Genomic DNA, 26749 nt, shown 5'->3' with positions numbered 1-26749 from the left:
TCAGACGAAAATACTACAGGCAGACAAATTATATTAATTTCAATGTAGGAAGGAATTTAATTTAATGTGTTTAATTATTAGATATAAAGATATAAAGTGAATCAATGAATTTATTGATCAGTTAAATAACCTCAGCATTACCATTATCCATATATGACAGATACTGGAATATATTCTGGTCACATTTCATTCAGGCAACCTAACCAGTTGTGAGATGTTCAACCAGGTGTTTCCTTTTCGCATTTCAAAGATTTCCAGTCATATTGCCACTTTCCCAACTTTTTACTTTTTGAAACGTGTATCAAGTATGTAACGGACCATAGGCCTGATTTTTGGGTTAGGAGCTCATGGTGTTCTCTAAATACTAAAGGAAAATAAAAATGCACAGATTCAAACCTCAGCAGATTAAACCTAATTTAGAGCAGTGGTTCTCAACTGGTGGGTCGGGACTCAAAGTGGGAGCGGTTTTCAGTCGGTGGTAAATGTATGCCTAGAAATGAAAATAGAAATCAAAAAGTCTATGAAGCACTTCTGAAACATTAAATCTCATTGGTTGAAAAATCTCAGAAATTTTAGTCTTGATTTCTCTCAGTGGTCTGTTCTGAAGACGGACCAGTTGAGAACCACAGATTTAAAGCGTTAGTTTAAAATCAGGTTTCTGCATTTTTGTATGTTTAATATTGTCAGTTTCCTCAAAACCTAAACAGTGATTTTATGTCCTATTTGAACACGTACCACACTGCCCCTGCTGTAACATAGCCCTGTTGTTTCTATCTCTGAAGATAGAAATAAAACTCGATACAGACACACTTAAAAGTTTTATTTCCGCTGCAGCAGCAGCAGCTTTTTGGTCAGTCGTCCTCTCCGTGTGTGATCCTCCTGTTTCCTGCTTTGGCCACAGTGATGACGATGATGAGGAAGAAGCCAACCGTCCAGACGCCCGCTACAGGCAGCACCACCGTCATCAGCACGTCTGAAAGTCAGAGTCTGATTTAGTGCCTTAAAGTTATTCTTGTTATACCTCTACCAGAGCATATCTAAACACAGCAACATTTTGAGCCTTAGAAAAACTTCAGCAGCCCTTCATGTCGACTTTAAACACCAACAAACATCACTGATATTAGTTTTAATTTCCTGCGGGAACAAAAAGTCAAAGACTACTTTTTGTTATGAAATAAAACTTTTTAATCTGCTTTAAGTATAGATATATTTGTACTAGATTTACACACAACAAATCATGACTCAGTTTCTGTGGGCTCCTGTATCTGAAACTCAAGATCGATATTAAAGTGACAGTTCATGATTGCAATATGATGGATTCATCATCAGGTGGAAAACTGAGGTCATGACACTGACATAAAGCGAAGGTATAGGAGACTGAAGCCGAGTCCACATGTAGACAAGACTAAAGTTTTCCTCCTCCGTTTAAAAAAATAATCCTGTCCACACGCCAAGATCTTCATCCACATGAAAACACAAAACTCTTCTGAACACTGTTACAGCTGTCATGAGCACGCCAAGTCAATAACGATGTCTTTGACATGTGAAAATGTTTCTCATTCCTCTGCAATGACCATTTCATTTACAAAGCTGCCCACCATGTTGTCTGCTCGTCAACATAGTGGGAGAGCAACTCTGTATGTGTTTGTAAGGTTTTAAAGAGTCCAGTTTGCAACATTTAAGCGAGCACTAGTTTGGTTACGTCTATCACACTAATCTCATGTAAACAAAAGAGACAACGTCACATAATGACTTAAAACGGAGGAGAAACCAGCGCACAGTTTGACGTTACAAGCCCAACACTCGGTTTTTCCCGTCTACACATAAACACATTAAACAGAGTGTCTGAAAATCTTCAGGAGTTTTCCAAAATTTGCGTTTTCAGAAAAAGCTTAACATGAAGAAATAACATGAAACAGCTTACCGGATGGAGTTCTGTCTGGCATTTCGATCTTGATGGGTCCATACGACAGGAGGCCTTGGCTCGGGCCTGCTCTCACAGCTTCTCTCTTACTGATCGAACTACAGCTCTGAGGAATAAAAGAGAGCGGAGATACCACGACGTGAAGCAGTTAAAGGAAAGACAAATTAATACTTTGTTAATATATATCAGATTAGAGCAAAAAAAGTTAATTGTTAGATGGGCTTGAGCTTGTATAGCACTTTTCTAGTCATCTGACTATTCAAAGCTCTTTTACACCGCAGGTCACACCTACACATTCACAAACTGATGGTAGAGGCTGCTGTGGAAAGAGTCCATCAATATTAGCTTATCCACTCATACACATGTATACGCCGCAGATAAAGCAGGGGGAGCAACTTGGGGTTAAGTGTCTTGCCCAAGGACACATCGAACATGTAGCTGCAGGAGATGGGAATCGAAGAGAGACGACCGACTACCACTAAGTCACAGTTACCATCAATCCAAACACTGTGGCCGACAAAAAACAAGCCCATATATAGGCGTGATTGCAAATTACTTTTTTTTTTTTAAATGTGCAAACACAGAACACCTTGTTTTGGGGTAACTTTGGGTATTTTGTCAGTCTAAGTGATACTTACAGCTCGGGACAAACAACGAAGAGACGACTCCAAATGTCCCTTAAACCTGCACCTCTACATGCTTGGAAGTTATTTTCTTCCAGGGTCTGTTGAATTTCATCACAGGTACACCTCACTCTGCTTAAGGTAGCCTACTGATTAGGTGATCACTTGAAAAAAAGATCTATAAAAAAAAAAAAAAAAAAAAAAAAAAAAAAAAAAAGGTGTACCTGCTTGAAATTTATCAACAAGAGTGACATAACATCACCAAAAACCAAAGTGAAAATACCAGCTGAGAGAAAGAAAGCTTTATTAAAAATCTGTTATTTCACCAAATATTAATTTCTGAACTTCTCAAGTTAAAACATTAGTGTTCTGTTGGTTAAACACTAATATGAACTGTATTATTTACAGTCTGACAAACATTTCATATTCTTATAATCTTAACTGATGGTCAACTAATATTAAAAATATTCTTTGAAAAAAATGTTCATTTTACTCAAACCATAGTCTGTAAATATTTATGGACAAAGCCTCAGTGACATCAGCAATCTTTTTATGGCAGGAGGCTCATCGGCAGCAGCCGCCATGTTGGAAATCCTGTCTCAGTCTAACGACAGGCTGAGAGCTGGAGCTGAGGCGGGTTTTAAGCCTCTTGATGAACTGTTATATCCCACCCACCTGTCAATCATGTCAGCTACGCGCTTTTCTATTGATAACATGTATCATTCATAAAATCAAAAAAAAAAAAATCACTCCATAAAGTGTGTGTCTGTGATGACAATAACTAATCAGACATATTTAGTTTCTTGTACCAGGCTGTAAACATGTTCATTTATGCTGTAAAAACATTTTTTTTGCCAGTCATGTGTATGTGCCTTTCTGGTCTCCTAGAGTCAGCCTCAAGTGGACACTAGAGGAACTGCAGGATTTTACACTTCCGCATTCGCTTCATTTTTCAAGACCGGAGGAGGTTGCCGCTTTACTCAAACATGAACACAAAAAGTAAAACCAGAGATAAACCTTTTTGTGCTGTGTTCTCATTTGTTTCCAGAGCCTTACGTCAACGTTGTTGTACAGAAAAGATTTGAATGATCATTTGAACACATGTGGTCTGAACACACATTGACCATGTGATTAGGACATGAAGTGGAGTGGAGAGAGAGGGACATATAGTGGGTAAAAACAATGATTATACTTGACCCCATCTGTCATCCTGCTGAAAGTTTACCAAATAAAAATTGCATTATTGGATTTAATTAGCTCGTAAAGAACTGATTTATTTGACTTCTGAGAGAAAATGAGAGAGAGTATTTGATCAGCCGTTTTCACCATGTTGGCAAGAAGATGAATCTGCTCAGCTGTTCATAACTGTTTAGTTTGAAAAATCAAACACACTCTTACAGCGCCCACTGAGGCAAAGACATGCTACTCATTATTATGCTAAACTATATATAGTATTTTAAATTTAAAATAATTGTCCACATCTATTCTTTTTATTCTTGTTTTCAGGGGGTGTTGGAGAATATAGATTTTCTTTTACACAATCAGAACCAATTCAATATCAGAGTAATCCAGCACACACCAGGATGATCAGATTCACTTTTTCAGACTGTTACAATGAAATTGATCATTTGATATATTGACACTGTTAGTATTTTGATAATTATGTATCACCTACATTTTTAAATAATGTGAAAGTTAATCATTGATGTATATTGGAGTCCAAACAATTAATTGGCCAGCTGATAATATCAGCCGGTATTAGCATATTCAGTGACTATCTGTATCAGCTAATTTATCACAGATATGCGCTGATATTACAAGATTTGGCTGTTACCAGCAGAGGGCGCTATATGGATTACAACAAGCATCATCACTCTCCAGAGTGTCAAGAGACATCTGGTGTTCATTATATATATCTTTTCCACAAGTGTTTGATAACTGATCAACAAATCAATTATGTGTTTATCTATATCTCTAAAGACTGATAAAGATCTTACAAAGATAAAGACTGATATATCGGTATCAGAGTTGTTTTTCTCCCCAATATTGAATTTCCATATTGGTCGGGTCCAAATGTACAGTGTACACTTCAGTTGTCATTTTGAGTTTTAGTTTCATATGATTAAGTAAATAATATGCAAGTTGATCTTTTGCATATTGACCTGTAATTAGCACCACCTGGTGACACGGAAATATTTTAAATCCACACCTGACGCTCATCAAGAGAGAGCGAACCCGAGGAGGACACTACGCTAAACACGTTGTTCACTCCAATGTTTTATATACATTCAACTTTAAAAGTCACTGATAAATCCTGGTGCACACTTGAATACTCTGATCTTGAGAGCTGTCTGTTCCTGCTCTAGATGAACCCCGCATGAGTAGCACGACTGTGCAAAGGGCACCCATCAATCCTCAATATTTGTACCATGTTTGGTTTGTTTTGTGCCCTAAAGTTTTACGTACCTGCTTAAAAATGGACATGCACCATTATTGTATAAAGGATTTTCAAGTATCATGATAGTAGACTGTAAGTGTAAAACTCACAGGTGTGCAGGACTGGTGGTCGACGGGCTCACACAGCTGAACGGTGCAGTGCAGGTAGAGCTCATGAGGCTCTGTGGTGAAGCGAAACATGTCGAAGCTGTAGCGAATGGTTGAACTTCCTCCATTACGACCCGACTGTGCCTCGGCCACGTTAAGAAAAGAAACAGTCTGGTCCTTCACACACCTGGGTGGACACATGGAGGTGAAGAGAACAAAGATCAGTTCATACAAAGAGTTCTCAACTTTGAATTGAAGACTTTTAACACCTTTTTGAAAATGTAGAAAATAAACGCCATCTTCTAAGCCAACAGATGTGAAAGATATATAATAAATAATTCTGTTTCGATTTGATGCCATTCAAAAGCACTGCATAGGTGAGACTCAATTTTAACACATTAGGCCTTGTGTCCACCTGGCCAGCTTCTCTTTTCAACTGTTTGCAAAGAGGAGAGAGCGTTTGCAGGAGAAGGCGGCGGCCCAGAGAAAAAAGGTGCAGCGCCCTTTTTCTGAGCCCTCCACCTTTTTTGTGCGGCTACTACGAGCGCTTCTAGGGGAAAATTAAGGGCGGGCGCTGTTGGAAGTCACTGTCAGCGCTGTTTAAAAGTAGCCAGTCATATAGTAGATCACATCCTCCTCGCTCTGTGTCTGATCAGAGCCATCATCATTATTATTAAGCTCATCATCCAGACAGAGTAGGAGGGCAATCATCCTCCGTTTGATGTTCATAGTGAAGATGCAAAAAGACCTCGATTATAAAAAATACAATAAAAACCAACGGAGCAGTGTAGGTCATACAGCGGCTGTTGTCAAGAGACCGTTGTCATAGAGACAAGATGCATATGCAGAGCTTTTATTCTCATCAGAGTATTCCCGAGCGCACAGCCAGCCCTCTTGTGTCCGAGGTCCAGGGGGACACAGGCCCTTTGAGTCCCGACTGCCCAACTGTTTAAAAATAAATAACCTTCAAGAATAATCCAGCTCTACCAGTTAGATCCTGACTGTACCAGTATCACAACTGAGCTTTGCTAAACCAAGAGAGCTATGATGGTGGACCAGTATCATTTATACAAGATGTTGCTGGTAGACCAGCTTTAAAAAAAAAATAGAAATCAGCAATGGTGGTCTACCATTATGATCCAACAAGCTAACGTTAGGATGTTTGCAGCCAGAACTCATGGTTTGATTTTCTCAAAGCAGATTTGTGTTGGAGCTCCTGCTCCATCAAGGACAGTAGGGTAAATAAAGAAATGATGAAAACAGATGTCTGTAATTAAATAACAAACATCACACCAAACACTCATGCAAAACATTTTTTACATTTAAGAATATGTTCTGTGCAAAGGACTTAAGGACTGGAAAAAAAAAATACACACTAATCATACTTTTAAAGGCAGGGTTGGTCATTTTCTCCAGATCCACTTTTTCAGATTTTGGTTGAAGTTGTCTTTAGGTCCTGACAGAAATTAATAACTCATGTTATTAACTCTGTCATCTGTATCAGTTATAAGCCTGTACAAACGTTCTCTACCTCTTGTGTGCACTAGCTCACTCAAAGCATGTGACAGATGACGGAGTTTACTTACCGCTGAATGAGACATGAGACGATGTAGTTTCTACACAATGCAAACGATGAGCTGAGGTCCACTTCTGGAGCAACGCCGCTCGTGCATGTAAGTGAGGGGCGTGGCTTTTGAGGGAGCACAGAGGGGAGGGGGCGGGTGTAGACGGAGCACTGAGAGGATGCTACTTTCAAAAAATCATGCTGTTTTTTTTTTTTTAAATGACCAACCCTGTCTTCAAGTTCTTAGTATAAAAATAATAAATGGAATACTTATCGATACTTTATAGACATTGCAGGTTCACTGTCATAGTACAAAGCACCAAGCTGACGTGAACTGTGGATATTTAGAGATGTTCTGACCCGTTCTGCAGCAGATTGTGAAACTGTCCCTCGGTGGTGTTCGGCTGTGGAAACTGTGTGGCCCAACACTCGTGCACCAGCAGCAGGAAGAAATCTGCAGGCTCTGTGACCGTCAACTCCACATACACCTGCACACGACATCTTTTAAAACCTCAACTGTCATGAGCCTAAAAAAAAAAGAAGCTTTACACAGGTCTGATTGATATTTGATTAAAAATGGGTCGATAAATGCTGACGTACCTTGTCCCTGAGTTCAATAGTGGGAGCACTGCTGTAGGCCTTAGAATAGGAGCTGTCCGTGTACAACATCAGCTGTACGGTGGCGTCAAGGTCATCCACACGCATCACCATCTCACTTACAGAAGAGGGCAAGAAAAAGCATCAAAGCACTGGAACTGGATTCTAAAATGACTTTCTAGAGTTTGATTTACCTTGAGAACGGGACGAGTGGAAAAGGCAGGCTCACTGTTCTGGTGTACGGATAGACGCAGGTGTAGTCCATCTTAATGACGGGATCTCTGATGATGTTTCCATTAACCTGAGGGTCTGACAGGAGACGCAGGGAGTACAGGATGTGCGTGAAGTTTTTCTGTAAAAAGAAAAAAACAAGAACATAAAGACCACACACAGCTGTTGTGTTTCTCTACGTTGACAGGTTTGGAAATAATCCAGCGTACCTCCAAAGGTTTCCCTCCACATGCTGCATAATTATGTTTAGATATCCTGGACATGAAGTACGCCTCACTGTCGATGACCACCTTCTCAGCGCGGCAAGATTGGTTTGGCAGGTGCAGGGACTCCAGCGGCACATTGTGATACTTGAAGAAGTCTTCCAAAGCTCTGATGGTGATGTGGTCTTTGCCACACGTGACTTTGATGTCTGCATCTGCAAAACAAAAACAACCAAAAACACTAAAGGTCAGTTTGTAGCCTGCAGCAGATTAATGCTTTATTTTTAGGACAATAGCACTGGTACTGTAAAACTAAATATAAACAAATCAGAAACATAAACAAACATTAATTTGCATGCAAGTTAAAGTAGGATTTACACGCTTTTTAAGCTAAATTAAGTATTGGTTTTAAAATTAGAAGTCAGACTGAATGACTCAAAATGAAGCCAAAGGTACAACCAAAAACCTTTGTTACACTAAAAGGGGGGGGGGGGGGGGGGGGGTATAAGATGTGGCATTTTCAAAGGAAAGAAAGGTCAAAGAAAACTATTTTAGTTGTAGTAAATGTAGGATTTCGTTTCTTGAGGGAGCGTGAAAGCAACCAAAATGTTGTGGATTCATGCTGCATTCATGTGCTCCTCGGATTATCTCATTTCATTTCATAAACTGGGACGTCTTTCCTCCTTTTAGTGATATTACGATCTTGAGGTCATATATGTCATCAACTTCGACGCTCAAAATAAACTACCTTATATTTATTTGTTTAGAAGAACTAATTAAAGTCACTCATCCTTGATAACAGATGACGATTAGCCTATCCTATAAATAATCCCGAAATTGGTTTGTATCTTAATACGTACAGCAACAACGTTTTGGGCCTTCAGGTTAATATAACGTAAGTTCGACATTTTTGATATGATGTGAACTCTTCTAGTTGGGTACCATTTTTTTTTATCTTTCAAAGGAGCTTTCACTTTAACTTTACAAGTTGGAAGATCGTTTTTCCGATTATTGTGTGAAGACCTGAACGCAGAGTCGCTAACAGTTAATTTGAGTTAGCCCAAATGATTAAATGTCAGTGTTAATAATAGACAGACGGGTTTTATTTAATATTTAATATTTAATAGAGATCAAGTGGAGCTACCTTTGTCACATTTGTCTGCGTAGTATCCGTCGGTACATTTGCAGCTTCTTTGGTCTTTAGACAAAACACATCTAGTGTGGTCAGTGCAATGCTCCATACTGCAGAGTCCTGAACAGCACAGACAAAAAAACAATGATATCAGGACAACTGCAATAATATTCAAAACATGTGAAATGTTCAAACATGTGTTTACCTTCAACATGGTGGCACGTGAGGCCCAGGAGAAGCACGAGGACCGCGGTTACCTGCTTTTTAAAGAATCGACATTTTCAACGAGACAGGTGGACACCTCCCTGAACACACATGAGGCTTTTATTAAAGATGTTTAACCCACCTTCAAACCGAACTGGAACATTTCTGTGTTGTATCTTGTAATTTGTGTGTTTGCATAAACGTTGTGTTTGGTTTTAACGCGATTTGGTCAATCAAATGGGATGTTCTCCTCCGTCGTCCTCGATTTCAACACCTGCTGCTCTCCAATCATGAACACCTGTCACTATGAAATCTGTTTTATTATTGTATTAATTGGTGGATTTAAACAATGTCAGCCAATCCAAATAAGTAGAATCTCTTGCTGGCTAAAAGTAATCACAGTAGTCTTCTTTAAGTTTGAATGAAAGCCAAAGGATGTGTTGCTTTCCCTTGTGGTTAGGCCTAACAATTCAAAGCTTTCTTAAAATGATTTATTTATGGTTTATTTGAAAGGGACATGTAGTCCTACAATATAGTCCAAGATATGACACACACACAAAATTAAACATGAGTACAAGTTTGTTGCTGAACTAACCAGAATTGCATGGCTCTTTTTTAAAAAAAAACTTTTTTATGTGCACAAATACAAATTGAAAGCCTAGTTAAATATTTAAATATATTCTTTACCATACACAGCAAAATCAGCATACTCAAATGAACTCAGAGTTCTGAGTTTCTGCTGTTTAACAAACATAATGCTAGTTTTAGTCTTACTAACAGGAGATATCATCCCAACACTCACACAGCAAACTTAGCATACTTAGCTTAATAAACAGTTCATTGAGACACCATCTCTGAAACATTTATCATAGCTTTGGTCCTTGCCATCAAATTTAAGATGAAGCAAGATGAAATCATTGAGTAAGTAAGCTACTTAGGAGGAGAATAAGATGGCTAGCTAGATATTGCAGCATAAAATAAGCTAACAGAGTTACAGTGGCTAATATTTAAAAAAGACCAAACACAAGAAGAGTAGTATCAATATCTATATGAAAACATAACGTTTACTGAGAATACTTTATTTTCTCACCGGCCAACATCAGTCTAAATCCACAAGTCAACACAGTCTGCAGTCTTCATGACTTCTGTCGGTGTGTGTTTCATTATGGGGGCGGGGAGGGATAAATAACACTTTAAGAGTCACATCCAGGTTCAGAGTTCAGAGTGAAAAGTAAAAGAGTTAAAGATGTTGCAGTGACACTTACAGATTTGATTACTTGACACTTCGTTTTTACACTCGATTTTGACTCTAACTCTTTTTCAACTGAGAGTAAAGTTTCAGGGATTTGACTCCATCCAGAGTAGAATTAACTCTGCACTTGCTGAAATTTCACCAACACCAAAAATGTAACTCTTTTCGTTTTGCTGTGTATAAAAACCTTAAGAAATGAGTAAAGTTGTGTAATTTGTAGATGTACAAAGTTCATTTAAAGGATAACGATGAATAAAGGTGTTCATTCAGTGGTTCAGTGCTTTAGAAAGTTTACCCCATTACCTGAGGTAGGTAGAATGTGAAATAACAAACAGAAATGATAGTTTTATCCATTTTAGTACAAATTACAGATTGTTCAAAACATTTCAGAAATATAAAAATGTCCCTTTTTTTTGTAAAGGACTATGACACACATTAAGACGGAGCAAGACAGCAGGTCAAAGCAGTGGGGGGCTCGGCCATGAAGGGTCCATAATGGGACCCAAGTGTCTTCAGGGAGAGCCATAAGTGGGTCACTGTATTTCCTGCGGTGCCAACTCATCACACCCAGAGGCCAGACTCGCTTTTCTCAGACATTTAGTGCAGACCATCTGTTTGTGAAGGGACAGATCACAGCCAGGATCCGTTTTTTTGGTGAGGAAGGGATGAGGTGGTTTTCAAAAGATGCGATGGACTCTGAAGTGCAGTCTCTTCCTTTTATTCTTTAAGTCACTTTCATACCCTTACCCTCCTTTTCTGATAAACCCCTCTTTAAACAATATTATGAATATGTGTTTGTTTCTCTCGTTTTTCAAAAATGTATGCCATCTGGTCCGCAAGCAAGTTTTGCTTATAGGGAATTTCAGAGAAAATTAAATCAGAAAGCTTTGTATGTATACTTTTGAAGCATTAAAACACGTGTTACATGAATAGATGATGGTTTTTAAAGCCTTCTTGTTACCCTTCTGATCTCTGTTGAAGCCCGTAAGTATAGACACATGCTGTGGCATTTAAAGCAGGTGTTTCACTGAACACACTTAAGATTTGAAATACATTTCAGACTGATTTTTAAACCACTCTAACTCACTGGCCATGCTCTATTATTTAGTCCATTAAGTACAACCGATTATAAAGTTCAATTTCTGTCTTTGTCTATTTTTTCCTCTTTGAAATGAAAAACAAGCTCCTAAAGTTCATACACAATTTGAACACAAACAGCAGCAGAACAAACACAGAGAAAATATTGGTTTATTTTTTTATTAACACACCAGAGGGGTATGAAATATTTTACTGTTTAAAAAGTGTCTGAGTGTTTCATCATGTGTAACAGGAATGTTTATCTTTCACATGATTTACTTCAGTATGAATATGTAGTTCTCAGATTTGAAATAAATATAAATGTGAGTCCATGTCATTAAGTGGAGGAAAAAGAAATTATGTTATGAATGTGTTGAAAAGCAAAAAAAGTCATTACAGAGAGTTGAGACATTTTAACCTGTGTAGCAAAACAGGTAAGAAGCAAATATCACTTTCTGCTTCATTCTGATGTGCAAATATAAAATACGTTTCTCCTTGCAGCTCCTGCATCCTCATGTCTCGACTCTTCTTCTCGTCGTCAGCGGTGCGGTGCCACCCTGGTGTTGTGAAATAGCCGGCTTATTGGAGGTGTGTGTCATCGGCCTGATTCACAACACCAGCTGCAGCACACACACCTGAGAAGAAGGCAGCTCTTCTTCTGCTGCTGGATGTTGAGAGACACACACATAAACCATGCAGAGATGTTAAAAAAAAAAAGAAAACACCTAAATATTCCAGCACATTGCACGGCAGAGCTTTTTAGTGTTGGTATTTCTGTGCTCATGGCTCTGGTTTTAGTGCAGCAGCGTGGAGCTCAAAGTGCTTGGCTCGTCTCTGTCTGCGTCCGTACATGAACTCAAACATCTCTGAGCAGAAATGTGGAGCAGCCAAGACAGAATGAGCCTCCATCTGTGTTCTCTCAGGCCAGACTGAAGGACAGAGAGAGTGGGCCACAAATCTAACACGAGGCATGAAGGGAGATTTTTACCCCCAAAATGTGCACTTTCTTTCTAAAGGGGGTTGTAAGGGTTACTATCGTGTTTTGAATGGTCACTTGACGAGCTCCGGCTGGTTACAAAGTAATGGTGGTGAAAGCATTTGAAAAGAAACACTTAAAAATAACATTTCAAGCAGATAATATTACAATTTTGGAGACTACAGAAACCGCCTCTTTTTACATTTTCACCATCAAATATTGACCATGAACGATACATGTGACTGCTAAAAAGAAAGTAGGAGAATATCACAATCCATCCATCCATTTTCTTCTGCATTTCAGCAGAAGAAAATGGATGGATGGATGAAAAAAAAAGAAATCACTACCGACAGTGACACATATACAGGACAAGTCAGCAGAAATAAGAGGTACCACTTTGTCCACAGGGGGCGCCAAAATCAACACAAAGTTCCTCACAGCAAGCTTGAAAAGGAATTTGATATCTGCTCCCTTTGTTACTCCAAATATCCCTCAAGTCTTGTAGTCAAGTTAAAGCCAACAAACCATCTGCTGGGGACTAAACATGTCACTGATACTGATCTACAGCCTGCAGAGACAACATGGCTGCTTCCTGCAGCACTCAGGAGCACTGACTTTAAGACCATAACTCGCTCACATTACACCAGGGTTAATCTGACAAACAGTACTTCTCTCCGTCTATAGATGAGCACTTGGACGATAAGTAGAATTTGCTAAGTACACTATATTGATCCTCAGACAAGAGAAATGTCCTTACAGGGGGGAATTCAATTTACTGAAACATGCTATATTTTAATCAATATTACAGAAAACTTCTAACACGGTTTGTTGAATATCATTTATCTGTGAAAATAAAAGTGAGTGCAGATTTAAAGGTGAAAACTGAACACCTTGTTCTGTTCAGTCTCAGGACATTCACTTCTCTACTGCAGGAGCAACAAGTGTAGAGCCAAATCTCCTTCCAGTTAATGAGTTCAAAGGGGGAATTAATCCATTACTGCTACAACCTGGACTGAGGGAGAAGGCTGAGGCTTTGATGGAAAATGTAAATACTAACGGTCCAAATTAGAGGTCGAGTTAAGCCTCATAGTGGATGTTTTAAATTAAGTTTCTTTGAATAAACTGAATGCTCTAAACAAGAAACACAACTTGTAGAAGATACAGTTTTGGGGGGATTTGTTGCAATGTAGGAAAAGGACAGACACGAGATGAATTAATGAGTACAAAGTGTGAAATAAATTCATCACTGCAACGACCCTGACTGAGAAAACAAGCCTTAAAAATGTAAAACTGAAATTTAACCTGCAGATAAGTCTTTGAACTGAGCCTTCAAAATAAAAGCTCACAGAGTTGAATGAACAGCATACGCTGGACTGGCTGCTCTCCACATGCATCATTTAATGTGTGGGGGATTATTTAAAAATAAAATCTATTAAAATGAAGGAGTGGATGTAATGGAAATGAAGTGAATTAAATTAAAAAAATACAACTGAAATGAAAACTTAAGTTTTATTCCAAATCATCAAAGATACAAATATGAAACAACAAAATGGAAAAACGATACAACAAAACAAACTGACGGATATTTAATGTGAACTCAGGGGGGTGAAGAAAGGATGTTTCTGTTGATGAATGTAATTTTCTATACAAAACAAAAATGTGTGTGTGTGTGTGTGTGTGTGTGTGTGTGTGTGTGTGTGTGTGTGTGTGTGTGTGTGTGTGTGTGTGTGTGTGTGTGAATGTGACACGTTTCTTCAAAAGCCAGGAAGTTTCTGGCTGTCAAGGAGGAAACTCATAAGGATGCAATCTGGCTACGTGTGTGTGTGTGTGTGTGTGTGTGTGTGTGTGTGTGTGTGTGTGTGTGTGTGTGTGTGTGTGTGTGTGTGTGTGTGTGTGTGTGTGTGTGTGTGTGTGTGTGTGTGTGTGTGTGTGTGAGAATGTGTTTGGTCTCAGTTCATCAGTAATTCCATCTGCACCAGTCTTGCGTTGGTGTCTCCGGCCATGTTGTAAGGAATCATACCAGCGAAGGTGATGAGGGCTCTGGCCTGATTGCGGAGTTGCTGTTCAGAGAAGAAGAAGAAGAAGAAGGAGGTGTGGAGAGCGTTAACATACAGCGACAGACTTCTCTCTCTGAAGTTTCAGGTTTTGTTTATGCTGGAATAATCGACAAGCCTGTACATTTCTGTGTGTGCATAGAAACAAAGGCCGGTGTGTTTTTATCTGACATGAATCTTATTTTGAAATAATACTAGCCGATGTCAGACTACTGGACTGTTGTCTGTAATGAACCTACTCATAAGCCTTTTCCACACAAGCACTCCTGCACTTTCTAGAAAATGTCCTGTTTCCGTCTCTATCATCTGTCCTCAAAATACAGTCGAGAACGGGAACTTTACTGCATGTCATTCCCCTCTCTGTCATCCCCGTTACCTAGACTACCCACTGTCCTCTCTACAGTAAATGCATAAAAGCCCCAAAAATCGCAGTGTTAGCAGGCTAATGTTAGCACACTTAGCTTCACATTTCATGTAAATTGACACAGAATGACCGTGATCTAAAAACACTAACGTTACATTCAAATAATCAGTGAGTAAGTTCTTCTTCTTTTCTCTAGTCCTTGACTAAAGCAGCTTTTATGAGCAAGGAGAGGAGTCGGCCATCCCTTTTCACAGCTCCTACAACAACATCACAGCCAGCGGGACACATGCTTCTCACTCATTGTTGAAGGTCATGACTCAGAGAGACATTTACTGAGGATATACTCGATTTCTGCTGTATTTATGTGTAAAATGTGGCACATTCTTCATTTAAATATATCAGAGTGTCTCTTTATTTTGTCTCCTCACCATGTCTCTGTCTTCGATGGTCCTCTGTGGTCGCCCCGGCGTCCCTGCAGGCGTCCCCTTCAGCCGCTTGTGCTGAGTGAATAGGATGTTCATGGTGGCCAGGAGAACCTCGGACAGGTTGTGTCGTACCTGTTGACACAAGAGGACACTTGTGAGGAAGAGTGAAAGAAACAACACCCCGACTCGTGAGATAGTCTAGAAGTTCCTTTTATCGAGCGCTCAGATTTTGATCTCACCTCGTCACTGAAGTTCCTGAAAGCAGCGACTCTCTCCTCGACGCTGTCCTGACTGAGAGGAAGAAGCTTCAAACGCTCCATCACCTGATCGACAAACAGAGGGGAACAACGTAAGCGTGGTGTGATAACCGCAGTACAATGTACAGAACTGAGATGGTGTTACACATCACTCCTCCGCCTGCGTTATCAGACTCACGTCGTAGGCTCTGTCGACGTGACCTGCATGGTACTCATCAAAGAACGTCGTCAGGTCTAACAGCAGGTAGAAAGTGCTGTCGACCGACTTTTCTCCTGATACAGCATGAGAGCGATACCTGGTGAAGCAAAGACGATATCACCCAGTTTTTTAAATGAATCATGCAAAGTTGTTTTTTGGTAGCAGTGATTTCTCAGAACATCTCTCTCACCTCTCAGCAATAGCCACTGCAGTGTTTTTTAGCCTCTCCTTGTTGGACTGAGGAGCGCTGACCTGAGCGATGACCGGGCTCAACAGCTTGTTCATCAGCTCCAGCACCTTATCTGGATTCTACACAGATGATAATGGAGAGAGACGCAGAGAGGCGGTGAGGTGGGACTGAAAGGACAATGATTATGCAGAAATACTGTGCTCAAAATGGAATCAAGAGATTACAAGAGGACGGCCTGCTCACCTTGGCCAGCTCGTACAGTTTGACCGCCTCCTCAAACAGGCCCTTGTTCTCTGCCTCGAGAGCCACTTTACTGATGATGGCTCTGGTGTCCCCGGCAAACTTATCTATGACTCCGGGCTGGAGGGAGGAGGAGACCAGAGCGAGAGAGTGAGGTCGCTGCAGTGGTAATAGTTCCCTGACTTAAATTAAGCTTGAGATGTTATTAGCATGAAATCCCCCCTCAGTGTCTACCCCTGTTACCTGCCTGCATCTCTACTGTCACACATGATAAAGAAAATAAAGCTAAAATCTGGCACCTTTTGGGGCATTGGATCGCTTTTTAAGCATCTATATTTTTATTTAAGGTCCAATAAGAGCTCTTCTCCACATTGGGGCCGTGGGTAGTCAGTCCCCCTCCCTCCCCGTACTACACCCATGATGAGAGGCAGTAAATAAGAAGTGGCACTCTTACAAATAAAATAAAGACAAATCATATCCATCCAAAGACCGTTGAATTTACAGTACAATAAACAGTGCTGCATGCTGTTAGAGCACTAGTGCCACCTTGAATTAGACGGTGTTTAGGATCCAGATATGCAGTACAATCCTCTGAACACACAGTGAACACATCTTGTCAGTCTTGTGGGTGGTACCAAACCTACAGCAATGTCAGTTTAGGGGGATATAAAAGCCCCACAAACGTCACAAGCAGAAGCTACAATGAACTACTGAGGAGCTTTTGGATGACATGACGATTTCTGTCGTCGTCTGACAGACTGAAACCCCCCACACAGAGCGGAGATAAAGAATGTCACGCAGACAGAGCAGAAATCTGATGCAGAGAAAGATGAAGAGAGAGAGAGAGATGGCAGGAGAGGAGCTGAGAGGGAAACATTTGTAGAAAAAAAAAGATGAGCACAGAAGAGACGAGTGAAAGGGATCAAAGACACAATCTTCTTACCTTCCTGCTGCCGTCTTTCTCTAATCTCCCCAACAGCATGTCGAACTGTAATAAAGACAAAGACAAAAAATAGCTAATCAGAATAAAAAAAAAAATCAATCAAATCAAAGCTGAGAAAAAGGTGCACCTTTACTTCAGAGAATAAATCAAACCAAGCTTTTAGATAAATCCACATTATGACGCTCTTCAGATTCAGTTTCTTTTAGGGTTTTGTTTCCCTTGAGTGATAGGTCTAGATATACTGTATATATACTAATTTCACTTCAATAAATAAAAGTTCAAACATGTACTAAACCTAAATTTTGTACAGGTAAGGGCAGCTGTGGCTCAGTGGTAGAGTCGGTTATCTTTCAACTGAAAGGTCCGGGGTTAGGTCTGGGGGCTGCAGCCACGCCGGCAGCATATGCAAGTGTATGAATGGGATTATCTTATACTGATGGCCAGTTTATAGAGCAGCCTCTACCATCAGTGTGTGAATGTGTAGGTGTGACCTGCAGTGTAAAAAAGCTTTGAGTAGTCTAAGACTAGAAAAGTGCTTCAAGCTCAAGTCCATTTACCATTAACACATATAATTGCCTGAACAAAAATGTCTTGAAAGCTCTAGCAGCGGGAGCAACTTGGGGTTAGGTGTCTTGCCCAAGGACACATCGACATGTGGCTGCAGCTCACAGATCTAACCCCTGACCTTCCAGTTGAGAGACGACCGACTCTACCACTGAGCCATAAATATGTATTTCTTTATTTTATATTTTCCTGGTGTATTTAACACAGACACATGCCATGAGCATTGCTTCATATGTAAAATATAAAGTAGATGCCAAGCATACAGGTTTCTAGTAGCGCTGTCCACATTAACCAGTTAATCACCAATTAATTAAGGTCTGAAATTAATGCATTGATTTTTTAAATCGCGTACTATTTTGTCCCTTTAGGCGCACCATTGATAATCCACCACAAAGTTATTTTTCTGTGGTTAAGTTCATGTTGTAACCTTCGATCTAACAGAAGGTCATTGCTTTATTTCAAAATAAAAGCAGGGATGAATTCAAACATCAAGTAGAGTACTCTCAGCTTAAGACAGTACAAAAATTCAAAATAAAAGCCTAACACTTTTTATTTCTAAATGCGAAATAAGGGAATTCCAAACATGTGATTAAAAATGTGAATAACCACGATTAACTTTTGAAATATACAGCAGCGATGGATCACTTAAAATTACCGACCGTGTCACCGAAAGTGTTTTTGAACAACAATACAGGTATTTGCATCACGAGTGCTTGTCTGTGAATGTGGATCACTCACCTCTCGACTCTCGATGACGAGTTCGCTGACACATCGCATGAACATGTTTTCTCCCTGGCTGTCTTTCTCATTGCTGCAGAACGACACAGACAGAAACATCACTGAACACGAGCCATCGTGAAATCTGAAGCATGAGTGTCACACGTTCTCTTGTCCCGATCTGTAAAATAAGGTCAAAAAACAAAAAAAATGGTCATGCCTACCGTAGGAAGTAGAAGTACTGCAGGGCTTCCCGGGGATCAGTGGACTCAAACTTGCGAGTGTACAGCATGAGCAGACGGATGAAGTTAAGGCGACGCACCATCAGAGGGTCACCAGGCTCCTGACTCACTACAGAGAACAAGTGAACACATATATGTGTGACTTAAAAACATATGTCTAAGCTGTCCACTCCATGGTGTAGAATGAAATCTGATTACACTCACACAGCTGCGCACTCTGTCCGGACGACTTCAGCAACAGCCGCAGCTCGTAAAGGACCAACGCCACGTGAACAGCGTGACTCCGGAGTCTCTCGGCGCGAAACAAGAACGCCACCGCCGCCTCAAACTGAGCTGTCAGGAACAACACCTGGAAATACAGGAAGGGCTGCTGGCTCGCAGAGAAATGAGACTCTCCTGTTGGAAGAAAAAAAGAGAGAAGAAGAAGAAGGCGTTTTAGATGAAAGAGAAAAGAGAAGTAACCATCAACTCTTTCTTAAAGCTCCTGAGAGGAACTTAAGGTTTGATTGATTGATAACATGAGATATACTTTATCATCCAGGAGGGGAGGAGTAAATCAACTCCTTCAATCTGTCATGAATTAATTTATTTCATAACCACAATTTTTTTTTTTAACCAAACATCCAGGTAAACTCAAGGTCTGTACATGCAACATCTGCTACTCACAGTTGCTATGGCAACTGACATTGAAGAAATTTGAAAACATTTTGTCCAGCGCAGGTACTTAGTCATCAAGTTTACTTTTTAATTATAATCTTTAATCCTCTGGCTGGCTCAAAGTTTGAGCAGTAGAACAGGGTGGACCATGTCAGCCATTTTATAGCCTTATCTCAGACTTACAGCACTTTAGTTCAAAAAGCAAAAAGCACATGAGACATGAAGGGAGAGCGAGAGAGAGAGAGCGATGAAGAGAAGAAAAAAAGGACGAAAGAGGAGAGATAAGAGTGTGAGTAGGAGGAGGAGGAGGAGGAGGAAGAGGGCTGCAGCAGAGTTTGCAAACAAGAAAAGGAGAAAGAGGAAATGCACATGTAAAAGAGGAAAACTAGTGTGAGGAAAAAGGGGATACTACGGCACAGGAGAAAGGAAAGAAGGATTAAATAATGAGAAGGAGATGCAGGAAAGAAAGCTCAGAAACACAGAACAGACGAGGCTGGCGGAGAAATGAAGAGAGGCTCTGGGCTTTGCAACCCGCTGTGAAGCAAGATGGAGGACAACGAGGAACACTGTGCCAGACAACCGAGGGAGCGGAGCAGCAGAGAGGAAACAGAACGAGGCTACAGGCTGTGCAGAGGGGGGGAGAGAGAGAGAGAGAGAGAGAGAGAGAGAGAGAGAGAGAGAGAGAGAGAGAGAGAGAGAGTGAGGGAATGGAGAGGGTGAGCACTACAGAGGGAGGAAAAGCTTGCAGTCTTATCTGACCAGAGCAGGGTCGGCCCATGGAGAGGGCAACACCAGGGAGAGAAAACTGTGCTTTTAAAATCTTTGAGAGTGAAGCCCTGAAGCAAAAACATTCCCCTTTTTTGTGTATCAGACAGCATGAGGTTGTATAAAAGAGGGAGTTTCATAGTATAAGTACAAGAGATGTGGGGGGTAAGGGATGCAGGGTTGGGATCAGGCAGAGGGCCAGAACATCTCGCTCTCAAGCTCTTCTCTAAGTTTGAATAAACATTTTCTGAGACTTTTCTCGTCTGCAACACCATGAATGCCGACTAAGGAGGGACTGTACACATCCTGTTTCTGACTTTAAGAGAGACTGAACTGTCGAAGAGAGATGTGGAGAGCAGTCCAATACAGCCGCGTGGAGGTGTGATTGGAGAGTGTAGTTTGTAAACAGCTCTTGATATTGTTGTGTTTTCATAAACACGCTGCACTGTAGTGGTTCTGATACAGCTTAAAAGAGTTCACTAGTCCATGCACTGATAACATGTTAGGTCTGCACGATATTTGAAAAAAGGTGACATTGTGATATCTTTTCTTTCTGGGAAATTGAAAAGAACATGAAAGAAAACACAGGAAGAGATACCAGATACTCAGTTTCTAATGAAGTTACATTTAGTCTGATGAAGCAACATGGATGCATATGCTGAGGAGGAGGAGGAGGGCTGCAGCAGAGTATGCAAACAAGAAGAAATGCCCATGCAAGAGGGGGAACATGTGAAAGAGGAGCCTCAAGTCAAATTTCTGCATGAAGTTGGGATGAGCTGATGTGAGAACACAGCAGGTAATATTCAGGAAAATTCACCACGAGCACTTGGGAGGGGGTGATGACTTTTATATCCTGCGACAGGTGTAATCTCCTTGATCGTAAGCAAAAAGCTTCATCTAGTTATTTTTGTTGCATGTATGTTCTTCTCCCCTCATTTATTGATGTCGTTGAATATGTGGAGGTACACTTTGCATTGCTGTATAAGCAGACATAGTCAGCACAGCGTTGGACTCTGTTGCTAAAATTTATGTTGAAATTATAATTTTCTATTTGGATCAAAGCTCTTGGGAAATAAAGTTTGAATATTTTAGGTCATTCTTGAAGCTTCCTACCGTAGTCCTCCAGCAGCTGTTTCTGTAGCTGAGGTAGGGTCAGTCTGTCCTGAGGGGAGCTGGCGCCGTCGTCATCGAAACACACCTGGTTCAACTGCAAGGACAAAACATGGTGCACACTAAATATATAATTATACAAGAATGATGACTATAACAGCTGCAGTTCAAATTAGGATTTTTAACAAGAAATCAGCATCATTTAAAGGTCGTCACATAATATGCTAAATACACTTTACCATGTTTTTCTAACACTAATATATGTCTCTAGTCCTTCTACAAACCCCCCAATTATCAGAAAAGTCCATCCTCTCCATCTTGTGCCTGCTCCACTTTTCAGAAAATGTGTGCTCAAACAGGCCATTTGGAGATTTTCCCTTCATGACATCACAAAGGGCAGTAATCCCTCCCCCAGGTCGGTGACTCTCCCACAGCTAGGTGTTTGTTCTGCCCTCTGAGACTACATTTCCAATGTAAACAATAGGGCATGTGACAAGAAAGCCCGATCCACCCAAGCCCTTCCAGAGAGGGGGCGTGGTCAGAAACATCTCATTTATATTTAAAGGTACAGACACAGAAACAGCCTGTTCTGAACAGGGCTGAAATAGAGTCATGATCAAATACAGGATCAGAGTGGATTTAGAACAAGAAACTTCACACACGTTTTGTGGAGCTCCGAAACATTTTCAAACTAGTTAAAGGAAAACAATATGTGACCTTTAAGACTTGTAATAACCTACACAAGTCCAAGAAATACCAAGAATGAAGGTTTAAGAGTTACTTCAGTTTTGTGGATGTTCATGTTATAATGTTTTACTTAAACACAAGATGAGCAGACAGAAAATAGGACGTAGAGTTTACCTTAAGCCAGAGGTAGTCTTCAGTCTTGTCTGCCACCTCTCCGTGGTTATCGCTGATGTCACATTTTCCGATCAGGCAGTAGACGGCTCTCTTGTAGGGGTCAGCGCTGTTCCTCAGCACTCTGCGGTAGTGAAGGCGGAGCTTGTTCTCCGAGGTCGGGGAGAGGCTGCAGCGAAGGGAATCGATAGGAACAAAAGATGAAAGGAGAAGGACGTGATTACAAAAGGGTTTGATCTTCTTTGACCCATCAGGGCATCTTAATATGGAGTTAGAATGAAGACTAGGAGGCAATCTCACCGTCTGTCAGGGCTGTTCATGTACTCCTGAAACCAGGTCTTAAAGTCTCCGAGCTGATGCTGCACTCTGTTCACGACCTGCATGGCTGCGTTCAGGTCTCCACAACGCAGACAGTAGTAGATCACGGCCCACACTGGGTGGCCCTCTATCTCCCCATCCTGTCAAACAGAAACAGATATTTCATAGTGAGGACATTCTGAATTCAAATTCTTAATTTAACAAAACAAATGTTAAATAAAAAGCATATCCCCATTATCATCTCTGTTCCATAATCTCTTCAATATCAGACATTGACTGCAAAGAAGTCAGCCTTTAATCCAGCTCAGAGCAGGGTTTTTGTTGGGGAAGACTTAAGAAAACAACAGAGAGCTTGGATAGAAAAGTAGATCATTTTCTTTTGTATTCTTTATTTATGATTTTGGGTTAGGGATTACAATCAGACAACACTCTGGGTTGATTTCCTCTGTCATGGTCAGTGTTTTTCTAGAGATTGTAGAGGTAAAGTTTGCATGATTAAAACATGTCAGGTAGAGAACAGACAAAAGACAATGAAGTGGTTTGCTAAGATCAGAATCACAGGGTCCTTTGTTGGCCACTGCCACAAGAACATGTCCATAGGGGCCCAACATTTTTAACCTACTTGGTCTGGAGTTAAACGAAGAATTCTTTAAGAGAAACAAACAAAAAAATGTCACATAATTTACTTTAATAATCCACTCCTGCAACTAGTGTGTACTAATGACACTTTTAAATATTTTTATTCTATTTAATTGTACACACTTTTTTAATCCCTGAGTAGAAATTCCAGTTTCACTGAGAGACATGCCTCTCACACATATTTTGGACGCCCCAAATATAACTGTAGGTTAAGAAATGTGTTCAGCAGAGTCAGCATGTATACAACCTGACTTGTTGGAAGGAGTTCAGGGTTAATATAAATGGCAGATTTTAAAAACAGTCATTGCTAGTTTCTGACCGATGAAGTCATCATTTTCACGCTTAGCACCAGAAGCAAATGTACTTGAGGTACTCAGTGCACCCAGGGGCTTATTGGTCTTAAAATGAGGTGCGGCCAGAAAGTGACTGAACCAATGTCCCACAAAAACCTGACACAGTATATCTCCTGATGTTAAAAGAATTATTCAGATATTAAGATGCACATAATGCATTTTACTCAGACACCAAGGCACACGGATCAACACTCCCACTCCTTAGTTTGTAATCAGGATATTTTCTGATGGATTTTCTGATGGGAGAGAAGACTGTGAGATGTGAGGACACACCCACCACTACCTCCTCCATCACCTGTTTCATGTCTTAGACCATCAGTACAGATCATTTAAAGGACCCAAAGTCTGTGTGTGTTTGTTTGTGTATGTTTTTACCTGCATGCCAGGTAGGGGCCCTGGTAGTTTAATGTTGAGAAAGCTGCGGACCAGCTGGTACGTTCCTGGCACTCCTCCGAGTTGGGCCTGATGGAGGTTTCCAAACACGGTCACCATGGTGTAGTTTTTATAACTGAGACCGAGGAGAAACAGAAGAGTTCACAATCATGGCGCAATCTAGACTCTAAGAAAACAAAACAAAAAAACCCACACCTCTTAAGAAATAAGACTAACTACTGAGATTGTACAGTCACCTGTTCTCGAGGAAGCTGAGGGCCTGACGGACGAAGGCCATTTGCATCTCAACAGAGGTGCGACTTTTGAGAGTGTCTTTGGCTGGAACCAGCAACACATCGGTCATCTGTTTCACCATCAGCCACATCTCTGACACGTTCTGGAGGGAAGAGAGAGTAACAGAAACATAGACATTAAGACAAAATGCATAAGAGCCCTTTGAACCAAACAAATCTCTGTTTTTGTAAAGGAAACATATTTAAATATAGAAGGAAAAGATGATTTTAAGTTAAAAGAAAAAGTATAAAAGAACAAGGTTCTCACCTTGTCATCCAGGCTGTCAGCTACAGACGCACATAAATCTCCCAGATTAGGCTGAATGTGACCATTCACTATCTTCTCATTGAAAATGTAAATCTGGAGAGATGAAGAGAAAGACAAAAATGGTTTATAGTTGACAAGCTCCGCCTCGAGTCGAACGCTCCAATTCGAGATGAAAATTCTTCACAAGCTTGAGAACGCTAAAAAGAAAATTAAAATCTGCCTACAACTCCGTCCTGAACGCTAACACTATGACCATCGAGTGAAGTGGTTCACGATTAAAAACAAGGAAAACAGAATCAAAATGTTTAGAAGGTCGTCAAAGAGGATGAAAAAAACGAGGCAAATGACGCCGCACGCGATGTGTCGACACATGGTCGCAGGAAAAATCCACAGTCAAGGTTCTGCGTTGTGTCGAAGATCAGAGACAAACAAACAGAGAGCGAGAGAGTGAGAGAGAGGGACAGAGTGACAGAGAGGGAGAGAGAGGGAGAGGGAGAGAGAGAGGGAGAGAGAGAGGGAGAGAGAGAGGGACAGAGTGACAGAGAGGGAGAGAGAGGGAGAGAGAGAGAGAGAGGGAGAGAGAGAGGGAGAGAGAGAGGGACAGAGTGACAGAGAGGGAGAGAGAGGGAGAGGGAGAGAGAGAGGGAGAGAGAGAGGGAGAGAGAGAGGGACAGAGTGACAGAGAGGGAGAGAGAGGGAGAGAGAGAGAAGAGAGAGAGAGAGAAGGTCAAACTGGATGATGAGGTTGGACTGATGGTAGAGAGAGAGAGAGAGAGAGAGAGAGAGATCCCCTCTCCCCCACCCGATTGATCAATATGTTTCATCTGCCACATCCTGTCTGGCTGTGACCCCATTTTAAAGTGAACGATCAGACGGAGGGCGTCACAAACAGACTCTCACTGAATCCTTTCCTCAGCTTCATTCAGTTCAAGAGGTGAGTTTACTTCTGGTGTATGAAGGCAGATATAACAGAAACTGATTTACAGACAATTTGATTCATGAAATCACAACTTAATGCAGACATTTATTCTTGATGGATAAAATCACTAGAAGGGCTTGGGCAACGATTTTGGCTTCCCGAGATCATGAAAACAAGATAATCGAGATTAAACGTTCACTGTGCTGCAGCCATGTTGTGCTCATTTTATCCACACGTTTTGTCGTGTGTGGTAAATATTTCAAAGTGTTTGTTGTTATATTTGGGCCACAAGAGTTCATCAACACTACCCCAAAAACAAAGTTAATTTAGCTGAATTATCTTTGGGGCCTTTTTGCCTTTATTGGATCGGACAGCTGAAGAGAGACAGGAAATGTTGGGAGGAGAAAGCGGGGGAAGACGTGCAGCAAAAGGACGACATCGGATTCGAACGCGTGGTTGATTCAACGTGGACCATAGCCTGTGAACGTGGGGCCCGCAACATAACCGCAAGGCTATTTGGCGCCCCGTCAAGAAATGTTTTTTTAAGATAACTCAAGTGTGAATCACAAATCAGCGGTTAATACTAGTTTGATTTGAGTATTTTTAAAGACAGCACCACCATTGCATAATTTACCCGGTCAGCACTGACTATCCTTCTTTTTAAGCGATCTGTTCAGTACATATCAAAGACACTTTCCATACAATGCAGTGCAAAATGAAAGCTTCCTTAAGGAGTATCTAACAGGTATGAAACAGTGTGAAATGTATACTGATACCTCTGCATGATCTGCATGATTTTGTGAAATTCTTCTCAACACAGAAGACACCGCAGCACAGAGAGGAACAGGCTGAAAGATATTTTGCATCAACATAAAAAAAACGTTCACCTGTCGTCCGTATGCCACCTCCACGCTGTCTAATGCACTTCGCCCTGGAGCCGTCACTTCACTCACAAAGCTGGGCTACAATCAAAAAAGAAAGAGCGCACAGATAATTAATAACTCATGATACATGTCAAGTTTCTGAAAAGGAAGCTGAGGTGAGCTGCAAACATCAGGCACACTAATCATGTACCTCCACACTTTACATGTTGTTGTTACAGGCTCCTTTAGCATCTTAAATCTCGTTTTCCAAGTCGATCAAAATTATGAATAATAGAATAATAATGTTTCTTAAGGCTGAGTGTGGTGTGTAACTGCGTCGCAGTGTTCTTATCTGATCTTTATTTGATGTACATATGATTTTAACTTTTTTATCTTGTCTCTTATGTTGTGTTTTATCCAAACCTTGTACAATATATCTTGTTGTGGCGCTTTCCTGTTTACATGTATTTGTATCGATTGTTCTTATTAGTAGAGCCCAACTGAAAATAAAGCAGCCGATTTTATCATATCCAGTGACTACCGGTATCGGCTAATTTTATCCCCAATATGCGCCGGTATTACGGGATTTATTCATCAGTTAAACAGCATTTCATTTGAGTTTCATTTTATTACTCTAACAGTTCTCTTTCTGGCTGTCACCAGCAGAGGGCGCTATATGGATTACAACAAGCATTGTCATCCTTCAGAGTGTCAAGCTGCGATGCATGTTCAAGGTTACTTTCCAGTTGAGTGGCCATCTTGTCTTATAAATCTTCTACAAGTTTTTGATAACTGCATTTGAAGGATCAAGT

The 26749-nt window shown here is 40.7% G+C and overlaps 2 protein-coding genes and 1 long non-coding RNA gene across 8 annotated transcripts in view; all 3 read right to left on the bottom strand.

Annotated features, from left to right (window-relative positions):
* Positions 1-267: 267 nt before the first annotated feature.
* On the bottom strand, positions 268-10373 carry zpd (zona pellucida glycoprotein d). Of its 6 annotated transcripts, none has more exons than XM_061036780.1 (11): positions 10113-10373; positions 9165-9335; positions 9024-9078; positions 8831-8938; positions 7693-7901; positions 7447-7604; positions 7256-7370; positions 7016-7143; positions 5095-5278; positions 1925-2030; positions 268-973 (listed from the first exon to the last, which is right to left on the bottom strand). In XM_061036780.1, exons 2-11 carry the CDS (start codon positions 9183-9185, stop codon positions 852-854), a joined length of 1206 nt encoding a protein of 401 aa, XP_060892763.1. In that variant the 5' UTR covers positions 9186-9335; positions 10113-10373; the 3' UTR covers positions 268-851. The 6 variants fall into 6 exon arrangements, with proteins under 6 accessions (XP_060892763.1, XP_060892764.1, XP_060892765.1 ...); XM_061036781.1 differs by having other exon boundaries at positions 9165-9326; XM_061036782.1 differs by having other exon boundaries at positions 9165-9320.
* Positions 10374-13822: 3449 nt separating this feature from the next.
* Positions 13823-26749, bottom strand: part of nup93 (nucleoporin 93) — a 34569-nt gene continuing 21642 nt past the window's right edge. Inside the window, exons 6-22 of the mRNA XM_061036774.1 lie at positions 25962-26036; positions 24156-24248; positions 23852-23991; positions 23598-23730; positions 22213-22370; positions 21916-22081; positions 21058-21151; positions 18727-18918; positions 18505-18631; positions 18302-18374; positions 17000-17044; positions 16060-16176; positions 15817-15935; positions 15606-15723; positions 15410-15493; positions 15174-15302; positions 13823-14387 (exon numbers count right to left, since the gene is read on the bottom strand). Of these exons, the coding sequence (XP_060892757.1) occupies positions 14277-14387; positions 15174-15302; positions 15410-15493; positions 15606-15723; positions 15817-15935; positions 16060-16176; positions 17000-17044; positions 18302-18374; positions 18505-18631; positions 18727-18918; positions 21058-21151; positions 21916-22081; positions 22213-22370; positions 23598-23730; positions 23852-23991; positions 24156-24248; positions 25962-26036 (1974 nt within the window). The 3' untranslated portion in view covers positions 13823-14276. The remainder of the gene's footprint in view (positions 14388-15173; positions 15303-15409; positions 15494-15605; positions 15724-15816; positions 15936-16059; positions 16177-16999; positions 17045-18301; positions 18375-18504; positions 18632-18726; positions 18919-21057; positions 21152-21915; positions 22082-22212; positions 22371-23597; positions 23731-23851; positions 23992-24155; positions 24249-25961; positions 26037-26749) is intronic.
* LOC132973355 (uncharacterized) lies at positions 22643-23590 on the bottom strand. Its single transcript, XR_009672991.1, has 2 exons — positions 22993-23590; positions 22643-22877 (listed from the first exon to the last, which is right to left on the bottom strand). It is a non-coding gene; the product is annotated as an uncharacterized LOC132973355 (long non-coding RNA).

This window comes from Labrus mixtus, chromosome 4 (genome assembly GCF_963584025.1).
Source record: "Labrus mixtus chromosome 4, fLabMix1.1, whole genome shotgun sequence".
In the NCBI taxonomy this organism is placed as follows: domain Eukaryota; kingdom Metazoa; phylum Chordata; class Actinopteri; order Labriformes; family Labridae; genus Labrus; species Labrus mixtus.
This window is presented reverse-complemented; position numbering and strand designations above follow the sequence as displayed.

Coding starts and splice junctions, on each gene's coding strand:
- zpd (XM_061036780.1), bottom strand. CDS start 9,185: ATGTTCCAGTTCGGTTTGAAG. Junction 7,371..7,446: donor CCACTCGTCCCGTTCTCAAG/GTAAATCAAACT, acceptor CTCTTCTGTAAG/TGAGATGGTGATGCGTGTGG. Junction 7,144..7,255: donor CTATTGAACTCAGGGACAAG/GTACGTCAGCAT, acceptor TGTCGTGTGCAG/GTGTATGTGGAGTTGACGGT.